Consider the following 19,625-nt stretch of genomic DNA (forward strand, 5'->3'; position numbering starts at 1 on the left):
TTTTTCTAGGAATTGATATTAAGTTGACTGGTTTAAGCATTTGAGTTCCCCTCTCATTTTTACCACTGGCACTAATTACAATGCTACAGAAAAGTATTCAGCACATACAGTTCATTCTTTAGGTTTTTCAGTGTGAAGTATTTAACAATTGTGTCTGTAACCTCTTGAGAGGTGGCTCATTTTCTGTTTTTATTAATGGATCTCAATTTTGAGTTACAAAGCTACCTTCTGTATTACAGCAGTGGAGGACTTCAGCTTTTAGTACAGTGTTTAAGCTCTTTTACATCTAGCTCTCACAGTTGATTTGTCAACACAGTGTTTGTTTTGCATCTTTTGTTGTCTTTGTGCCATTTCCTCCAGTGAGTGCGAGTCTTACTCTATTGTTTCTTATATGGGTACAAACTTAATTGATAATGTTCACCAACAACACTGGTGTTTCTCAGTGCACAGGAAAAGAAATGACATTTTGTGGTTTTTTACTTTCATAAAATGTTATGAAATTTCCCTTTGCATTGAAAGCTATTCTGGGTTAAATCTCTTTAGTTAAATACATGCTAAACAGATTAAAATAAATCCTCTTCACAGAAAGTTACAATCGCATCATCTGAACAGGCAAAAATATGATCATGTCTAATGATATGATCTTACCTAGGTTGACTGCTGCACTTATTATATTAATAAGAATAAATTGGGGCTTGGAAACTGGCTGCACATGTAAGCCAAGCTTGTGACCTTTACCAGCGTTGCTCTCTCTTAATTGATAAAGCTTGTGTAGGAGGAGTTCAGCCTCTTCTGCATGAACCTTGCCCTTCCTCAAATCAGCATCCTCCTGGAAATAGGTGAGAGAGGTGCACAGCACTGAGGCAGCAGCAGTGAGCAATGTTGGAGACAGTGTGGTGTGTTGTGGGGAGGGATGGACACACCAGTGGTTCTTTTATCCAAGGAAAAAGAACCTTTTAACAAAAAAAGATGCAGACTTGAAGCTTTTCTCTTTTTTTTTGGTCATTTGCCAGGCATGCAGGTTTTGTAGCAGCAGGAAATCTACTGATCTTGGTTTTGGTTAATTAAGACATTTGTTTAAGTAGCTGTGAGTGATAAGCATCCCACAAACCAGAGCGAGGTACCCACACGGACCCAGGCTGTGATGCCGGGCACTTCCTGTAGCTGTGTTGCCCCGGCAACCACCCTGCACCATCATTTCTCTGGCTGCTGACCCATGAATTGAACACAAGGCTTATGCAAATATATTCAGCTAATTTTTTTGTCTTCCGTTGTATTTGCTAGCATCAGACTGGCATAAAAGGGCATTAGGCAGTACCACGACCCATCTGACAGGTGTACCACCAGGCTGCAGCATCGTGGCCGCCACAGTGTCAGGGATGGGAGCCGTAATTAGAGCAAAGAACAGAATGCACGTCAGATGAATTACCAGGCAGCAGATCATATTTGTCAGGAAGGATTGCATACATAAAAATTAAGTGACAGTACATGCCGGGGTAATGAAAGAAAAATGAAAGATTTGCCCGTACACAGCTCGTGAGATGCAAGCGAGTGCCTGGCTCAGAGCAGCGGCAGGATGCCTGACTGGCTTCATGGCGTGTGACCAGGAGTCAGGGAAAGTCCCAGCCCCTGGACAACCTCCATGGGCAGACCTGTGAGGGAGGACATGTGGACACCTCTTGTCTCACTGAGTAACAAAACTGTGTTAGGAAAGGCAGCATCATTGTGGGATGGGTGACAAACACCAGAAACCAGCCAGGGGCTAGAGGATGTGGGTGGATTCACCAGCTGGCACCTCTTCTGCCACTTTCCCTTTTGCCTTGTATGACTTGTGAGCAAAGACAGGAGATGCTTTTCCATAGAGAGAGCTCTTCATGCACATACTTTACCAGAAAAAAAAACCTTTTTAATGATAATGAGTGTAGCCAAGGTCAATTTTATTACTTACAGCATGGTGGCTCACTGTCTTTCCTTCCCTAACTTAAGTTCCCCTGCAGCAGAAGCTCCAGGATTTAGTTTAGTGGAGGTGGACTCATGTATCACAAACTTCGTTTTATTGTGGGGTTTTGGGGAAGAATGTAGGACAATTCAGCTTTTTCTTGGTGAGTTTTGAGTTGGGGGGAGAGTGTTTTGGGGGGAGAAGAATGCAGTTAAGTACTTCTTACTGTTATTGTGAAAACTCCTGCAGTTTGGGTTGATTTTTATAGTCCTGGTGTGTGATATGTTTCCGGATGTCATCTCTTTATCTATGTTTTCATAGGGCTAAGTTTTTGTCTGTTCTTAATTTTTGGTTGCATCCCCTGTTTGTTTTGTTGATCTCTGAGGTGGGCAGAGACTTTGGAAAACTGCATAGTCTTGGGAAAGCTTAACAGTAAGCTCATAGATTTTGTTTTACTAGGAGCTGTAGTAAATACAGAGAATTTCCATCAATGTTAAAATAGATAACTTTATTGTGAGCTGGTATAATGCCCACTTTTAGCCAAATAAACTTGGCATTATCCAAAGCTGCTGGTTGGTTTTATATTTTGAAGGAAAAAGGGGAACAGCCACAAAACCAAACAATAAAAATACCAAATAAATTTTCACAGAATAGTCTTGTTTTGAAGCAGATGATTTGTTATTTATTCCTGGACAAGAATAAACTTGGAGCAGATTTTCCTTCTGGGGGATGCGTGGAAGTTAAAGCTTCCCAGTTTAGAGCATGCAAACAGTCATGGCCTGGAATACGTGGGGTGTTACACGTTGCTTCTGGTTTCCTGTTGGATATGAGGGTGAACAGGGAGGAACTGCAGTCATGAGAAGAGCTCTTTTATAAATGGACTGTTTGTCTTCTTTCTTTTGCTTGCCAAGCCAGTTTGCCATCTGACACAAAATCACAGTACTTCAAGGGGTTAGTAAGCAGTGCTTAAGAAGAAAATATGGACACAAGAAATCCACTTAAAATAAAGCAAAAATATAGAAGGACTTTGGTAGAGTTATGTGTGTAATTAAATACTAGTAAGACAAAAATAGAGCAACAGGTTTTGTAAAATCAGCTCAAATTCTGTGCCCAAAATACCTGTTTTCTCTTGTGAGGATAAGTAGATTTTCTTGCTACTGTTTCTCCCCCGCCCTCCACCTTGAAACAATTCATGATGGAACCTCACACTGAGGCTTAAAGGAATTTAAGGTGTATCTTAGTGCCTTTGGCAGCTGTTTCACTTTAATTCCCCAAAGTTGAGGTAATTCCTACATTCTTCTGGGAAAAGACCTCAGCCTTCTGGTTGGGAATATACCTCAAGTAATGCAAACATTTACTTAGGAACTAGACTCCTTTTAAATAATGCTCTAACATTTCTTGGTGACCTTCAAGCATATCTGGAGAGATGAGACAGGTGAGAGCTGTGGACTTCCATTTGCAAGTAGAATTCCTTCGTACCAGATACTACCAAGACATGCGGAATATTTTGCTCAACTGTACATCTGTTCCTGTAATATGTAGCAGTGTCTCTTGTATGGTAAAGTTAATAGTTCTGGAAATAATTATTGTGATTTTTAAACTAGGTGGTTTTGTGTGTTATTCATGGATGGCATCTCAAGTTTTTGAGCATCATTCTTTGCCTTTTTCATTGGTAATGAGCAGGTTCCAAAAATCACAAGTATTTCAAAACATTGCAAAGTTTGTTTTGACAGGAGTGCAACAGCTCTAGAATGCTTTAATCAGTATTACCCCTTTGAGGCCTGCGTTGTGCTCTGATATCTCTTAGTTTGAAACTGGGAATACTCTGTAAAGATACAATAAAGGTCAGATTTTGTTAGGTTCTTTCATATTCAGAACTCTGTTCCCTGCTGTGAGAAAGAGAAGTGATAGATTTGGGAACACTTTCAGCTCACCATTAAATATGAGCTGGAAGGTGCTGGTGAAGGCGTAAAGTAAAAGCTTTCGTTATCATTTGTTCTTGTAATATGGTTTTGGAGTTTGATTAATTTGAAGAAATGCCTTTTTTTTAATAACATTTAAAAAAATCCAACATGCAGAGCCTATTGAAATATTTGGAAATATTCTGCACTGATTTCAGTCTAATGACAATCTGTCTAACGGTGTGGGAGAGCTGCTGCTGCAAGGGACTTGTCTGTGATATGTTCAGTTTAGTGAATGAGACTCTGATAGAGCCTCCTGAAAGTGTAAATCAAATTTTCTCTTGTTTCTGCCTATGAGAAGCTAAGGATGAATTCCATAGGAAGCATTGATCTGTATTTGCTTGGGGAGAAGCTCTGTATAGAGGATAACAGTCTTGTGTGTGGCTGTATTAATAACCCACCTACCGTCACTTTCATGACAAAACTCCTGATTCAAGCTAAAAATCATTTTCAAAACAGGTGAGTGAGATCTTGCCTGTGTAGTAAAAGACTTGCTGTGTTCAGGAGTAATGTCCACCTGGGTGTTTCTGTGGCAGATGTGGGAATTCAGCTCAGTACTATGTTGTTGCATGGGTAGGGTTTTTTGTTCAGACTGTATATGAGAGGAAAGGGATTTGAATATTATTGCTGGAATAACTTTTCCTGTGTGTTTTCCCAGCAAAACAAGAGACTCTGCTTCTAAACTGACTCTGAATAATTAGCCTTTCCCTCACTTGGGTGCTGCAGATACCTCAGATATGTTCTGGTCTGTGTGGGTGTTTTAGTTGTGCATGCAGATAGTGTTGGGGAGAGCAGGAGAAATGCTCTAGCATTGCTGAAGTAGGCTGATCTTCCAAGTGCAGTGTGTTGACTTTTCAGGAATAGAAGGGGAATATGCTTGCTTACTCAGAATCTTCTCTACAGTTTTGTGACATTTTGAACTTTAAAGGCATTACTCTACCACCTGGTGACTAATTCTGAATCTGAACAATGTTTTGTATTTTCAGCAGGGGAAATGCCAAAGAAAGTTTCTGATTAGTAGTCTCCAATTAAACTGTTCTTGCCAAATTGACTAATGTAATGCAGTGGTGAGCCCTGACTGATTGCACTGGAAGCCTTGTGAGGTTTTCTAGAAGACGCTCATTACAGGAGATTCCCATGTAGTGTTGGAAAGGCCCTAAAGAGAATTGGGCTTGTCAGTCTTGTATCATGACCGTGAGTTAAAAATTAATGCATCAGTTTTGAGACACACAGACTTGCTTGTTGGTACATTTGCTGACAATGCTACAGTAATGATAGGTAAACGCACAAGGTGGACTTCATAAAATCAGCTCAGGCGTGGGCTTCTCCACAGCCCTATTAATATAATGGAACAGAGTAATCAAATACAGGCTATAAAGCACTCATCCGTGTTACAAACCCTGTCATTCTGCTTTGATCGAAGGTCAGTCTAAGGCAGTATGTGAAATGACAGTTTTACCCTACCAAGCAGACCCCTGCTAGCATGGAAGACAAGGCTGTAACTTTAGAGCCCACACGTTATTATTTGCTCTGAGCTTTTCACTCAGTGACCCAGAATAACTGATGCCAAGAACAGCTACAGCTGGAGGCTGCCCCTGGCCCCAGCACTCAGAAGCATGAAGACTTCGGGAAGCAGGAGTGGGAATGATGCTTGTGTCCCCTCCTGCCAGATGTGTGCCACTGTCTGCCTGTTCTCAGCTCCTGTGCTCACTGTCAGCAAAGGGCTAGTGAGTCGTCTGCTTCAGCTGCTGCAGTAGCTCTCCTGGCAGATGTGAGAAAAGCAGCAGCACTGGGAAGGAAGTTGAAGGTAGGGAAGTGTCTTACACACTGGTGCTCAGTGGGGACTTCCAAAACTGTCTTCAAGAGCTTCACATAATGAATCACCGTTTCTTCTGGAGCTGCATGTTTTTAAGCAGGAAAATGAATCAGTGCTGTTCCAACCAAGTCAGTTCTTGTACAGAAGTCTGGCAAATGTGTAGGAATTACTTGGAGAGCTGTACTGTCCATTGTGTGCATCTTGTGTGCACATGGGAGAGATCCTTGGAAAGCCTTGTGTTCTTTGAATGTCCGCTCTTGGTGTTCTGTGAAGTTACTCTCTGCAGTCTGTTTAAAAGTATTAACTATTAGCAGAACTCTCATCTCATCTGTACATAGAGGCCTTTTGCTGGCAATTAAAAGCAGCCAGATCTGGGACAGTGTCAGTTTGACATGCTTCCAATATGGGTATGGGATTACTGAGCATGGAAATACAATAATCTCCATGTGTTTTTTTTCCTGTGCTGTTGTAGTTTGTATAGAATTAGCAAAAATGTTATTTCTTACTAGGGTACTCGTCACATAGAAAGTGAAGTAATTTCTTGCTTGAATGACCTGCAAGCACAAGCCGAGTTTATCATATAGGGTAGCTGATTACCAAACATCTTTGGGGATCTGATAAATGAGCCAGTCAGTGCAGTGGTTGTCTTTCTGGTTACTTGTTCTATTCTGGTAAGTAGAGTTTTACATATGTATTCCTGTAATATCTTATATTTCATACCGATGCCATAGGATTACTTTCATGCTATATCTTATGTTTCTCAATAGCTCTGAGTAAAAGTCATTGAGGTTCAGTAGACTCAAGGCTTGGGCATATAAATGCCTGACAGAAAAAGTAGAATAAAGATTGAAGTTGAGGTTTGTGGTGCTTTTTGTTTTGAGGTAAGCTGCATGGGTTTTACCCCAGAGAAAGAATATACCTCGAGTATTTAAGGTGGTGTCATCTGTGCACTTGGCAGAGTGATTTTTGCCTTTTGGAAGGCAGTTGCTTTCTGCCCCAGAACTCATTTGCTTCCTGCAGTATGTGAACCCTTTCTCTGGAAAGTCAGGGGAAGGGGATGGCTGTTCTTCCTCCACCTCTGTCACCAGCCTTCATCTGCTTGTTAGCCTTCCAGCTGTCTGTAGTCAGCATTTCAAATGGAGAAATTGTAAACTGAATGTTACAAGGAAATTAAACATTTGCCATCTTGTGAGGAAAGGTCTTTAATTAGGAGAAGGATACACTGGAATGCCAAGAGCAAAGAAAGAAACCAAAACTGACAGGGGATGGGGAAGCAGGAGAAGAGAGAGTGTATAAAGTCCTTGGATGTTTTAATAAATGATGTATCTGAGGATTATTTGATGTAGCTGAGGCTGCCAGGATGTCTTGTATTTTCAGTACCACGACTGAAACTTATTTAGGTTTTTAAAAAGAACCTTTTTGAGGTGAGGAATTTATTAATAATTTCCTGTAACTTCTGTCCAAAATGCTGGGGTAAATTTCTTTTGATAACATACAGACTTGTGGAAGTACATGGAAATCTCCCAGCTTCTGACATGACTGCAGGCTGGAGCAGGGTTTTAAAGTTTGGAATGATTACCTTGGTTCTTCCACAAAGTTTCCGAATACCTGTCTGGTGCTGGGCTTGTTCCTTCCATTTCTCTGCAGCAATAAATGGTCTCCTGAACTGCTATAAAGGGTACCCCAGCATATCAGGAGCTGCCCTGTCATGCTGCCAGCGAAGTGTGTGTCAGGGGAATGTTCAATTGATACGCTGTCACAAGAGTCTTGTTTGAGCAGAGCACATTTCATGACATCTAACTTGCAGTTTCAGTGCTGTTCAGTGAGCCAGCAGAGGATGATCCTTTACGATTGCTCTGTCCGCCTTCAGATACTCTGAAGGTACTTGGAAGACTGGCAGGGGAAGAAAATGTTCCTCAGATTTCAGAAAGACACAAGATATATTCAGTACCGTTCCCCAGGCCTCTTGCTCTGTATGTGATGATTTATTTGGTTCTACACCTTCAAAACCACTACTTGTTTCCCAGTTTTTGTGCCAATCTGTTCTAATTAGCTGTTCATGCTAAACCTAACCCTTAAATGATGTCAAGCTTCTGTTTAATCCAGGTTACATAGTTTGCTTTCTGGAAATGTAACTCCTTTTGTGTTCTTGTTTTTACAGTGGGAACTCCATACTATATGTCCCCAGAAAGAATACATGAAAACGGCTATAACTTTAAATCTGATATCTGGTCTTTGGGCTGTTTATTGTATGAGGCAAGTATCTTCTAACTGTTCTTTTTCCCCAGGTTTGTCTTAACCGCACAATGCAGCCCAGCAATTGAGTGGGTCAGACTTCCTTTAGTTGAAGTGTTGAAAAACCTTCTTGAAACGTTAACTCATTGCTCATCATGTGCTTTTTGAGTATGAATAACAAAAGGATTGTGCCACCCAGCACTGTACTTACACAAAGGGAATTCAGTCATTCATCTGTTCATCATAGATGTTGAAGGTGTCCACATAAACAAGCCAGTTTGCTGCATTCTTTCTTCCTATGTGAGCAGAGCTGCTATTAGAGCAGCATATTCATAGTTTTTCCTGAATGCTGCATTTGTTTCAAAAACAGTAAATGCATTTGAAGGTAAGCTGCTGGGTTTTTCAGTTGAATTGTGACCAACTGGAATATTTTAATTTGGGGAGTTTTCAATAATGAAGAAGAGAGGTTTTATGTAATGTGAAATCAGTGTTTCTGGCTCTGTTAGACTACAACTGTTTTTTTTTCTGATTGTACATTGTCTTCTATCTAAATGCATGTTTTGTATCACCTATACACTTAGTGTGCAACTTTTCTTTAGAAGCTATTACATATAGTTTGAAAAGAAGTGCTATGATTTCATAACAGTACTTTGAGTTTTGTGATTTTGTTTTTAGCAGAGATCAAAGGTATTGAACAGTCTTGTATTCCTTATAATCTAATCTTAATCCTTTTTTTTAGATGTACATATCTTTGAATTGAAGTGAAAGTGCATGTCAGCATTTAGAAAGCTTTTATCCCAGCCCAGAGAATTAAAAGTCCCAGGGATATTTAGTAACAAGAATATTGCTCACATCCTTTTTGGATAATAAATTATGTGAACTGGTGACATTTTGCTTTTCACCACAACTTCTTGTAATCATATGGAATTAGAGAATACATAGAAGGGTTTTATACTCCCACCAGTGTCCATCCATCCACAGACTGTATCTCCCCCAGGCTTCAGTCTCTTCACAACTGCTAACTGCCCCGTGCACTTGAAGCATAGAGCTTCAGTAAGTAAAAGGATTTCTTGGGTGCCTGGCATAAATGCCCCCTAAGTCACCCCAAGCAGCATGAAGTTCCAGCATTGCCTTTACTAATATCAGAGCAAATAGGCACCAGATCTGCTGAAGGGAAGATCCACTTTGATGGCGATATGAGAGCCTGATATGGTTGTTTCACTGTTATGTTGTTAAATTTCCATGGGTTGGGAGGGAGAGAACACCCTAACAAGTAATTGATGGGAAATTGTGAACGTAAGTGGCTTTGTGCTTATCCTCAAATTCTCATTACCTCTAGTGAAAGAATTGAAGCAACATGCCATGAAAAAGTTAATTTTTATAAGGGAGGGTTTTGCTTGTAATGCTTTTGAAGAGATGCTGAAAACTGGGATGGTGCAGTATAGCTGTATGTACCTGGGTCTGCTGGTGGTGGTTCAAAGAGAATTTGGAGATTCTTGTGTAGGAACAGGAGGAAGGCAGCCCAAGCTCCTGGTAATTCATTGTGCTGAATGATTCTAGGTGTGCTTCATATAAAAGAGGAATTCTCAGTTTAAGGCTTTGCTAAGTCGAGGACTTTGGCCCTGCCACGTGTTGGACTTCCCAAGTGTCAGTAACAGCCAAAGTCACCCAGGTTGGACACAGCTACTCATTTGCTGCTGTAGTGAAACGGCTTCTCCATCAGGCTGCTCTGAGTCACTCCTGAGGCTGAGCTCTGCTGGAGATGGGATTCCAGATTTATGCAGAGAGAAATATTTAGCGTTGTGCTAAGATGTGTTTTTGTTGCAGGCAATATGGTCCCCTTATGGCACAATAATCTTGGTACTCCTTATATACTTCAAGAAGCTGACTTAATTGCACACTAAACATAATTCTCTGGTAGGAGTAGCAGTACTATAGTATCATGTGAAAGATCTGGCATGTGAAGCGTTCTTAAATTTACTTCCTACGTAGGTAAGCCTTAGCTTTGTGAACAGGAGCTGGAAGATCTTGCAGCTTCCAAGGGGGCCTGGACAGTTACCAGTTCTGTGCTCAGCAGATAAACAGCTACTTGGCTTTTAAAACTTTCTAGAATTTGGAAAACTAAAACTCAAGTTGGTGTCTGAAGGAGCCGTGTTTTATCTTCACTAATTCCTTGTAATGAGAATGCTTTTCCATTTGGCTTTAAAAGTAAGGAAGTGATGCTTGTTTGGTTATGAGTCACTTCTGATATTTCTCCAGATAAATTGTATAGATAAGCTGCAGAGAGATTTAATGTACAAATTGCCTTCAGAGACACGCGTGTCCACTAGAATCCACTTAGGGAACATTGAGGGGTTTGGGACGTGATGCCACATAGCACCACTTAACTTTGATGTTGATAATCATACAGTGATCTTTATTCAATCTTACCAATATAGGAGTAACTGTCTTCATCCCTCACTTCTTGTAGATGTCTGTCAGCAAGATAACTTGGGAGGGGATAAAAATAAGTTGTTAATTCCCAGAATATAGCTACAAGCAGTGACTTTAGCAGTTCTGGCAAGACAGTCAATTTAAACACTAACAGTGATTCTTTTCTTTATATATTTTTAACTAGTCATACTGCATGGTGGTCATTTTAAATGGAGATCTGGCTGTCCTGCAATAATTGCTCTAATCAAAACGTCAGGATCAAACCACAGCGGAGCATCACAGACTGTTGTTAGTGAGATATTTGGAGTGCCTGTGGTCACAACCCCTGCAGGCCTGACTGTTTTGGTCAGAATGTGTGTGCTATCTGTTTCCATTTAAATTCCCTGAGTTTACCACCCCAAAACCCTGCTGTGGTGTTTCCTCCTCGTTTGCACATGACCATTTAACTGGACTTGGAAAGAAAAGTTAATGGGAATTGAAAACTCTTTCAACCTTACTGGCATTATTGATGCTTGTATTGAAATCTCAGAGACCTTGTTTTAACCTTGATTACCTTCTGCGCCTTCCCTAATGCACCCATTAGCATTGTTGTTAGACCAGTCTGGTGTGCTGGTCTCTCCAGTTTTAACTGATGGAGAGCAGTTTGCTATCAATCTTTACTTGGTGATTAGAAGCTCTAATTGGAATGTGTAATTTTTTTCCCCACTGATTTGCCCGTTACTGTTAAGATACAGCTTCACCTTTTACCTTCAAAAACCTCCACAAGGCCTCAAGCACAGGGTTCTTGGGGCTCCAGTCACTGGCCTTTTGAGCAACTCTTCAACCTCAGGGTCTGTAGGGTTTATGAGGAATAGCTTAGCATTAGTATTGATAATAGTGGGGAAACTCAGAGAGGTCAAAGTGTGCCCATTCCCCAGTCTGCTGCTTTGTGCAGCTGTTAAAGGTGTAATTCCTCTTCTTGCTCACCCTGCAGCAGAGCACAGTAAATGTCACTAGCACAGCAGATATCTCAAGCTATATTATATGAAACCTTACAGACAGAAAACTGAGCAATCCTGGAATTTTCTGACATGTTTAGGGGAGCTGTGTACTCGGTTCATTCTGTCCTTCAGTGTAATTTGGGTACCTTTTGTATATTCTGTGTTGCTGTTTATAAGCTTCTTTGGATATCTGATAAATACCTCTTCCTAAAGGGTATTTGGTGATACATAAGGAGGTAACTTAGGAAATTTGTCCAGAAATACATCTTATTACTTATAATTGCTCAGAACTCATTGCAGAGGATCTCCTACCTTGGCTCTCTTGTGCTAGGTGAACCCCCTACAGCTAAGTCACAGAGGAACCAACTTACAGATAAGCAAGGAAGAAACATAAGAACTTTAAATTACTTAAGATTGGTTTATGATTTAAACCAAGGATAATGCATCAATCTTGATTCCTGACTGCAGGATAATAGATTGGAGGACCTGGTATTGACTGGTTGTTTTTTCTTTAACTGCTGGGAGCTTGCTGTGTGTGTCAGCAACAAGACAGCATTCCTCAGATGGCTTTCACAGTGCATGGTAATGAGCAAAAGACTAATAATCATCAAATAACCCCTTATTAAAGCCATAGAGAGAAGTATCAACTCTGGCTGGCCTCAGTATGAAAAGCTTGCCAATTTGGTGTGCCTTGTAGCAAAATGGTTTAAAAAGATCTAAACAGAGCAGATAATTTTCCCCATTCTGTGGTGGTGCTTCATTAGAAGGAGGTATTGCTGTGCTGCGTGGGGCTGCCTCTGACAGGCACAAGGGGGATGAGCAGTGCTTGAGTAACACCCTGGACTAATAAGCAGATGGGCCCAGCATGGCCAATGCCTGCAGGGGGTCTGCTGGGCTTGGGTCCTGATAGGGGGACATTGGAGGGAGGTGCTGTGCTCATCCTCTGTCCCTTCAGTACACAGCTTAGGCCACATACTCCAAAAAGGCCTGTGTTGCTATGGCTGTTTTTCTGAGGCTCAGCATGCAGTGGTGGTTATGACCTCCTGGTTGAGAACTTCCAGTGTAAATGGTTTTCCACACAAAGATGCAGTTTCCTTCCTGAAACTTAAGGATAATATAAACATTTCTTTGTAAGGAGTCCCTGCGTGCCCTGGAAGGAGTTCTTTCCCACCCAGAGCCTCCCATCGTGCTCTCCTTGCTGTGTGAGCAGCCTGTTTATCTTGGACATCTGTCATTATTTTGGAGATGCAAATACTGGATTCATAAACCAGAATTGAAAGAGGAAAAAGAGGAGATTGATTGGGAAAAGTTTCAGTAGTTTGGTTCCCAAATCTGGGATACTCTTTTCAAACTAGCAGATTTCTGGCAGGAGGGGATGTTTGTTTTGAGGTCAGTTGGGTTGTTTTAAAAGGCTGAAGTACATTCCTCATGCTTACAGGATTCTTTGTATTCTAGGTAGCTGAATGTCCAAAAATAACCTATTTATTCTTTGTAGCAGTCTATTAAAAATCTACCAGCTGCAAAGAGCAAATGAACTGAACATGGTCGTAACTGAGGAAGATTGAAAGCAGGATATGTTATCAAAGACAGAGGAGATGATTGCGTTCATGAGAAGCTTTCATAGTCGCCTGTGAGCCAGTTGGTTCCTAACTGATTTGCCTATGGTCCAAGCATCCTATTTCTTGTTTAGGTGGTTGGTTGGTGTTTAGGGTTTTTCTTTATAAAAGAAGTGCTTTTCTCTGTGTAAACAGAAGCAGCTTTGGCTGTGGGCAGTCTCAGCAACATCATCATCATCTGCTCACTGTCAAAGAACAGAATTTGTTCTTGCAAATCAGCAGTACTGAGGGCTATGAAATCCTTTCTGTTTCTGAACCATTTTCTGTTTCTTCTCTGCAGATGGCAGCTCTTCAGAGTCCTTTCTATGGAGATAAAATGAACCTGTTTTCTCTTTGCCAAAAAATAGAGCAATGTGACTACCCACCTCTTCCAGCTGAACATTACTCTGAAAAGGTAAATTGGAGGTGTTTTTGCAGGGGGATGTGGTGGGGTACAGTGAAGTTTCTCCCTGCTCAGGGCAAAAGGAACGCAGGAAGAGAAACCCCCTCCAACCAAGGCAGAACAGGAGATGGTCAGAGTGTGCGGTGGGTACCTTTAGGGCTGACTGAGGAAACTATTGTCATGGTATCTGAATGCTGACAAGCTAAATAAGAAAAGATTCCTAATGTGGGGAGTATTGTGAAACAAAGTCTGATGCTGGCAAAAACCAGCAGTGAACCGTGGGAAAGCCCTGTCCTTGGCTTCCTTTCCCTTCAAACAACATATCCTAAAACGTGCTTAAATTCTTGTTTGTGACGTCTTTGGTGCATGAACAAGGGGAGAAAGGTTCTTAAGGAGAAGAGGGGGAGAAAGCTATGCAGTTTAGTGCAGTAAGCAGCTGTACAGGGCATTTTGAAGCTTGGTCTTCGCACATGTGCAAGCGAGGGATGCAGAGCAGTAGCTGAACCAGAGCATGTAAGACTCTGTCACTGTGTGTGCTTGTGTTTCACTTCAGCTGCAAACACACGTGTTGGTTTTGTTCAGGCCCTTTTGAGATGGGTTTAATGGTTTTTTTTCCCTTACCTAGGCAAAGCAGCTGTTTCTCCTTACCTCCTCATTCCATTACAGTTGCCTTCTATTTGAAAGGAAATGGCTAATGTAATTTTAAATGTTCACCATATCCTTTGGGGTTTCTCTTTTGTTTCATCCTACCTCAGTTCTGAGGAGCAAGAGGCAGGATGCAGGGGAAGTACTGTATGTGGCCTGGTCCCCACCCTGAGAGGGACCCTGTGCCACACATCTTGCAGTTCACTTAGTTTTTACTTGCTGAGTAACTTGTGCAAAGAGATCATTTGAGAGCTGGTCTGGAAAAGTGTATGTTCTAATCTTCCCCAAGCTGCTGCAGCAGTGAGGCCTGGCTCATGCATTCACGTTTGCCATGCTGTTGTAGCATGCATTTCAGGATATGCCTGCTGGCAGCAAGAATTAGTGTAAGTTGACAGATGTGTTTCCTGTCTTTACAATTACTGTCTGTTTGCTTCCCTCTGGCAGTGCTAAAGAGTGTGTGTAGTGTAGTGATACAATCCAGGGTGAGAAGGATGGTTTAAAGCTCAAAGGCGCCAGGTCCCAGAGAACTAGACTCCAGATGGTGTTCATACACTATTAACAGAATGCTTGACAAAGTCTGGGGAGGGCTGTGCCTTTGGCTGTAGCTCATCTCGCTGCATTAGCTGCTGCTGCTGCTTCCTGAAACCACAGAGAGCTTCGATTTTGTGAATAATAGAATGCGACTCCACCATGAACAGCAATCGGGTTTGTATTTGCTTTAAAAGACAGGGTTCTCAGATGCTTTTGGAGTGGATAGCCAAAGGAAAAGGTGTGTTGGTGACTCCCTGCAGCCAAGCTCGATAACTCAGGCAGGATCAGAAACAGCAGCGAGTTGCACCATAAGGAATTTGTTGTTCCTGCGGGTGGTTATCCCAGTCTGAACAAACAAGTTTTCCTTCATGAGCGAGTGTCTTCATTTTAGATTGAAAGGGCTGAGTCTTTACAACCACTCTTATTGTTACTGCTGCAGGTTTGAGTGGTGTGGGGAAGCAGTAAAGCCTTTTTATGCTCCTGCCCAAAGGCAGGGGTGAAGATTAGGCCGTGCCATGCTACCAAAGCTCTCGGGATGCTCTGGAGCCATCAGCGTCTTTTCTTCACCTCAGAAGTGTGGTCTTGAAGTGAAGCTTTGGGGTAGGCTGACTGTTAATCACATGAATAGTTCAGTTGCAGTGTTGTTTTAGATGAGCAAGGCAGAGCATTTATAGAATTCCTGCTCTAATGGTGCTTCCTTTCTGTGATGTCCCTCTTCTCTGTAGCCTCTTGCAGGTAACCAGTCCAAACCCTCCTGTGATCAACTGCTGTGTTGCTTGTAGCAGGAGGAGGACCTGGGACTCTGGCCAGAGTTAGTTTTCTGTATCAGGAACAAATTTGCTGGCAATTGGAGATCCTGGTTGGTGCTTCTCCTGGCTTTGTCTGCCAGTTCCCTGTAGGTGATGGTGAAATGCCTGTGCTGTCCTGGGCACTGACTGGAGACAGAGCTTCCCACCTGTGTTTAAGGGCTGTATTTACATGGGAGCACAGCTGCTGGTTGGACAAACCGTGCTGATGGCACAGGCTCTGGTCAGAGCTCTAGAAGCATTTCAGTTTGTCTGTGCGTGTTTTGTGGTGGTGCTGTCTGAGCAGGGCTGAGGTACGTGTTAAACCTTCAGGGTGGCAGGGTTACAAAGGCAGCACCTCCTGCTCTCAGGTGGACCAGAAACCAGCACCACAGCAGGTAAGAGAGAATGGGCCAGGCCGTGGGGTTGGGATTGCTCTGGAGGTGGCCTGGCTAAGGGGGGCTGTGTTGTTCTCTGTGCACACAAAATGATGGGGAAGGTGGTGAGCAGGAGCTGCATTACAGCGTGTCTCTGCTGCTTGTGGTGCTTCTGCCATCTCTTGGGAATCCCCCGTGAGACATTATTGGTCCCAGCAATGGCTGAAACACAAGGGCCCAGCTCCATCCAGAGCTGAAAACCTCACTTGAGTACCCGCAGTGCTGCAGCTGAAGCCGTGTGCTCAATAGCTGTATGGGCATGCTTTTAATTACCATTAAAATAATTGGCACTGTGGCTACTGGGAGGATGTGAGAAGATCAGAGGCTCAAGGCTGTTTCTCCTGGTGCCTCGGGGGTACGAGCAGCTTTCAGTGTCTGTATAATTAAAAGCTACAATCTTTCATGTGCACAATAAAGAGGGCTGGGAGGTGGGGAGGCTTCAGCCCTTCTGCATTTTATTTATTAAACATAATCAATGACCAGTCTCTTCTTCACAAAGGTTTTTAGGAAGCCCTGGTGTCTGACAGCCAAGCTCCAGTATCTTAAGATACACAAGTGCTGGTCAGACTTGTACACTGAAGAGCTTTAACAGGCTTGTGACCCAGGATTGCTGTGGGAAGGGATGTGCAGTTGCACAGGAGAGCTCTGTTTGGGTGTCCCCCTTTCCTCAGAGTCCACTTTCATGGGCAAGTCCATCAGTGGCATTGCTGGAAGTGATCTTGGTTTCCCTTCAATCCATGTCCTGCTTTTACCTCCCTCTGCCCCCAGCCAGGACATCCCCACTCCTGTCTTATGCTTCCTTCTCATTTGGACCACAGGCTGATGACAGGGGTCATCCCTGCGCTGGATCTCTGAGATAAATCAATCCCCCCCTCAGAAGGAGATCTATATCTTTATAAACAGTTTCAAACCTCCTGGTGTCAGAGCTGGTTGGTCTGTCCTGTGCAGAGCCCCAGCAAACCACTGAGCAGTAGATGATGATATCGGATGCACTGGGTTGTTGTGTGGAAGATTTAAATCTTCAACACACAGAAACTGGTAGAGAAGTTGTTCTGGCCCTTCCGTAGGGTGAGAGAGGATGGGCAGATGGATGGACAGGAATGTCTGTGTTAGGGTTCTTGCTGCCTGGCCTCCCGTGGTTGGACAAACATTCCCATAGCCTTTCACAAGAAGTCAGCGGATCCGTTCACATTTACATGCCTGTTTTCTTGTCTTTCAGCTGCGGGAGCTGGTCAGCATGTGCATATACCCCGATCCAGATCAAAGACCTGACATTGGTTACGTGCACCAAATAGCAAAGCAAATGCACGTGTGGACCTCCAGCACATGAAGCGTCTGCAGCCGCTCTCGAGAAGCCAGCACAGCTCAGTCTTACTTGAATCCTTTTTTTTCTCAGCTGAAACCAAGTGGTGCCTTGTCACCCCCGAGGGAGGGTTGAGCACTCGTAGCAAGAGGCTCCATTATTTCTGCAGGTTATTTGACAAGGACTCTTACGCCGTGGTCATGCTTTAACGTGAAGATTCTGTGAGGTATTGCAAGTGATTTGTTTTGTTGTTGTTGTTTTCTTTTCCAGGCCAATAACATGTTACAGATGTAGATCATTTAAGGGTCCTTTCTTAAAGCTGTCGTGTGTAATCTAGGATAGATATTAACAAGGGTGCAGGTTTGCTGCATCCCCTCTATCTTAACTGTAATGTGAACTATTGAAATAATTCCTTCAGTGAAATCACTTTGTACTAATGTAAGAATTACAGTAGATTTTGTGTAATTTGTATAACTGCTACTTTGCCTCTTCCGCAAATGTTCAATAGCAAATTCAGTTTTTACTTCGTATATTTTAAAGCAGCCATTTATGTGTTTTTATTAAGTCCCTCTTCTTCAGACATAGGAACTGGGAAGGGTTTGGGGGGTGGGAAACTCATTTGTTTCAAGTGTTCTTCTTTTTTAATGGAAAATGTAGAGTGTTTTGCTGATGCATTGATCTGTTAACTTGGCTGCAGCCAATGAGATGAGGATGTACCTGGGGACAGAGACGAGGAACATGCCGACAAACCAACCCAAAGCAAGCGTTGCTCCTGTAAGGAAGTGCTCTTTACACTTATTTTCCCATTTGGCATGATTCTTTTTAGGCTACAGGTCCCTGTTAGAACCCGGTGTTGTATCAGAGCCAACTGTTTTGGTGAAGATACTCCTCCATGTTCAGTCGTACATCAGGTACCGTAGGTAGAACTGAAGCAAAGCAGTGTTTAAACACTTTGAACATTCTTTTTAACCAGAAAGAAGTCAAATGCTTTGTGTGTCTAATTCTCCACAAGGATCAGCCCCGTCCGTTCAACTGTGAAAGCTCATTTATAGAATGTGAAGTTCTGTAAGATCTCCACCTGATTTGAAGGAGTCTTCTTTAACTACATGGAAATTGTCAACCAGCTAAATTCATTCATTGAATCAATGATTTGTTTCATTACTGTCGATGGAAAATAGTCACTGCTTTAGGAACAAACGTGGATTCACGTTCAAGTGTTTCCATTTCATGTGCCTGTCCAGAGGAACAGGCTGCACTTAAGGTTCTTGAGGGCTCCAGCTGGGGAAGGCACACGCCTGTCCTGTGGCAGTGCTGCTTCCGTGTGTGACGGTGGCCAATGCCAAAGTGTACATTTGTGTGTGACAGTTCAAATGCAGCCTGTGCCATTGGGTTTTTATTCTGAAGAGAAGCATACAATCCTTAATGTTTTGGAAATAGGATTAGGGTTAGAGGGTTACCTACATATATATGCTTTTAGTGGATTTTTTCTTAAACTAATTTGCTTTACTTAAAGGAAAACTGCAGTGCCATCTTCAGCTCCATCCCATCCAATTTTGAACTATTTATATAGGAGAGCAAGGAAAAGCTGTTAATTGCTGTGAATAAGGTTGGTATCGTTAATGCAAGGTGCCATTTCATTGAGTCTTCTCAGCAGAAAGTTGAGCCTGCTGCTCTCAGGAGAGAAGCAGGAAATTCAAATCAGCATGAGAATGTAGTGGAGGCACCAAATTGCTTCCCCTGTTCCCATGCTAACGTGGGTGGTTAATTTATACCCGGCTTCTTCAGCAGTTCTTACATTTAAGACTGAAGACTCTCACTCTGACATTGCAGCTTTCCTTTAAGCCAGGGTGGCAGCTACATGTTCAGAGGGATGGATGTGCTGCGCCTCTCTTGGTGTAACACAGAAAAGGATCTTCGGCTTCCAGGGAAGCTCAGCTTGAATTTGAGTCTCTTGAGAAGTCTGGTCACTTTCTTGCTACATAGAATTTCTTCGTGCTTCTAAGTAAATGTATTTCAAAAGGTAATTTTTTTGCAATTGTGCATTTTTAGATAAATAAAAAAATGATTTAAAAAATAAACACCTTTGTTTAAAAAAAGTCTAGTATTAAGTAATATATTTTAGAAACCCTGAAAACAGGCTTAAATGTGTGTGAAACTGTTCCTAACAGCTGTTATCTGTAGATACTTTTCCAGAATGTCTCAAATTGTACCTGTTCTCCCAATGGAAACCTATGCATGAGAGTCCTTGTCTTTACCCTCTTTGTCTTTACCCTCTGAAATCGTGGTACAGCTAAAGCTCTTTTTTCCTGGATGGTTGTTGCAGGAGGCTCAGATTAGGCACTGGTGCCCATTACCATTTTGAAGCAGAGTGTGGATGATGTGCTTCGCTTTCCTTTTGACAGAAGTAATTCTGCAGGTGGATTTTCTGTATACTCTCTCCACTCCCAGGTTATGTGGTCCTGTATGGAAGTTTGCAATCTGTGTCTGTCAAATAGCACAAGTCTGGACAAGAAAGGCCCAGGTGGATGCAGGTATAACAAGACAATTAGTCTTGTTTTGAAT

The 19,625-nt window shown here is 42.4% G+C and overlaps 1 protein-coding gene across 4 annotated transcripts in view; it reads left to right on the forward strand.

The window, feature by feature from the left end:
* Positions 1–17,593, forward strand: part of NEK6 (NIMA related kinase 6) — a 60,857-nt gene extending 43,264 nt beyond the window's left edge. For all 4 annotated transcript variants that reach the window (XM_034067648.1, XM_034067651.1, XM_034067649.1 and 1 more), the window contains exons 8-10: positions 7,878–7,972; positions 13,261–13,374; positions 16,980–17,593. In XM_034067648.1, coding sequence (XP_033923539.1) covers positions 7,878–7,972; positions 13,261–13,374; positions 16,980–17,090 — 320 coding nt within the window. In that variant the 3' untranslated portion in view covers positions 17,091–17,593. The remainder of the gene's footprint in view (positions 1–7,877; positions 7,973–13,260; positions 13,375–16,979) is intronic.
* The last annotated feature ends 2,032 nt before the right edge of the window (positions 17,594–19,625 follow it).

The sequence above is a fragment of the Melopsittacus undulatus genome, chromosome 11 (genome assembly GCF_012275295.1).
Source record: "Melopsittacus undulatus isolate bMelUnd1 chromosome 11, bMelUnd1.mat.Z, whole genome shotgun sequence".
Lineage (NCBI taxonomy): Eukaryota > Metazoa > Chordata > Aves > Psittaciformes > Psittaculidae > Melopsittacus > Melopsittacus undulatus.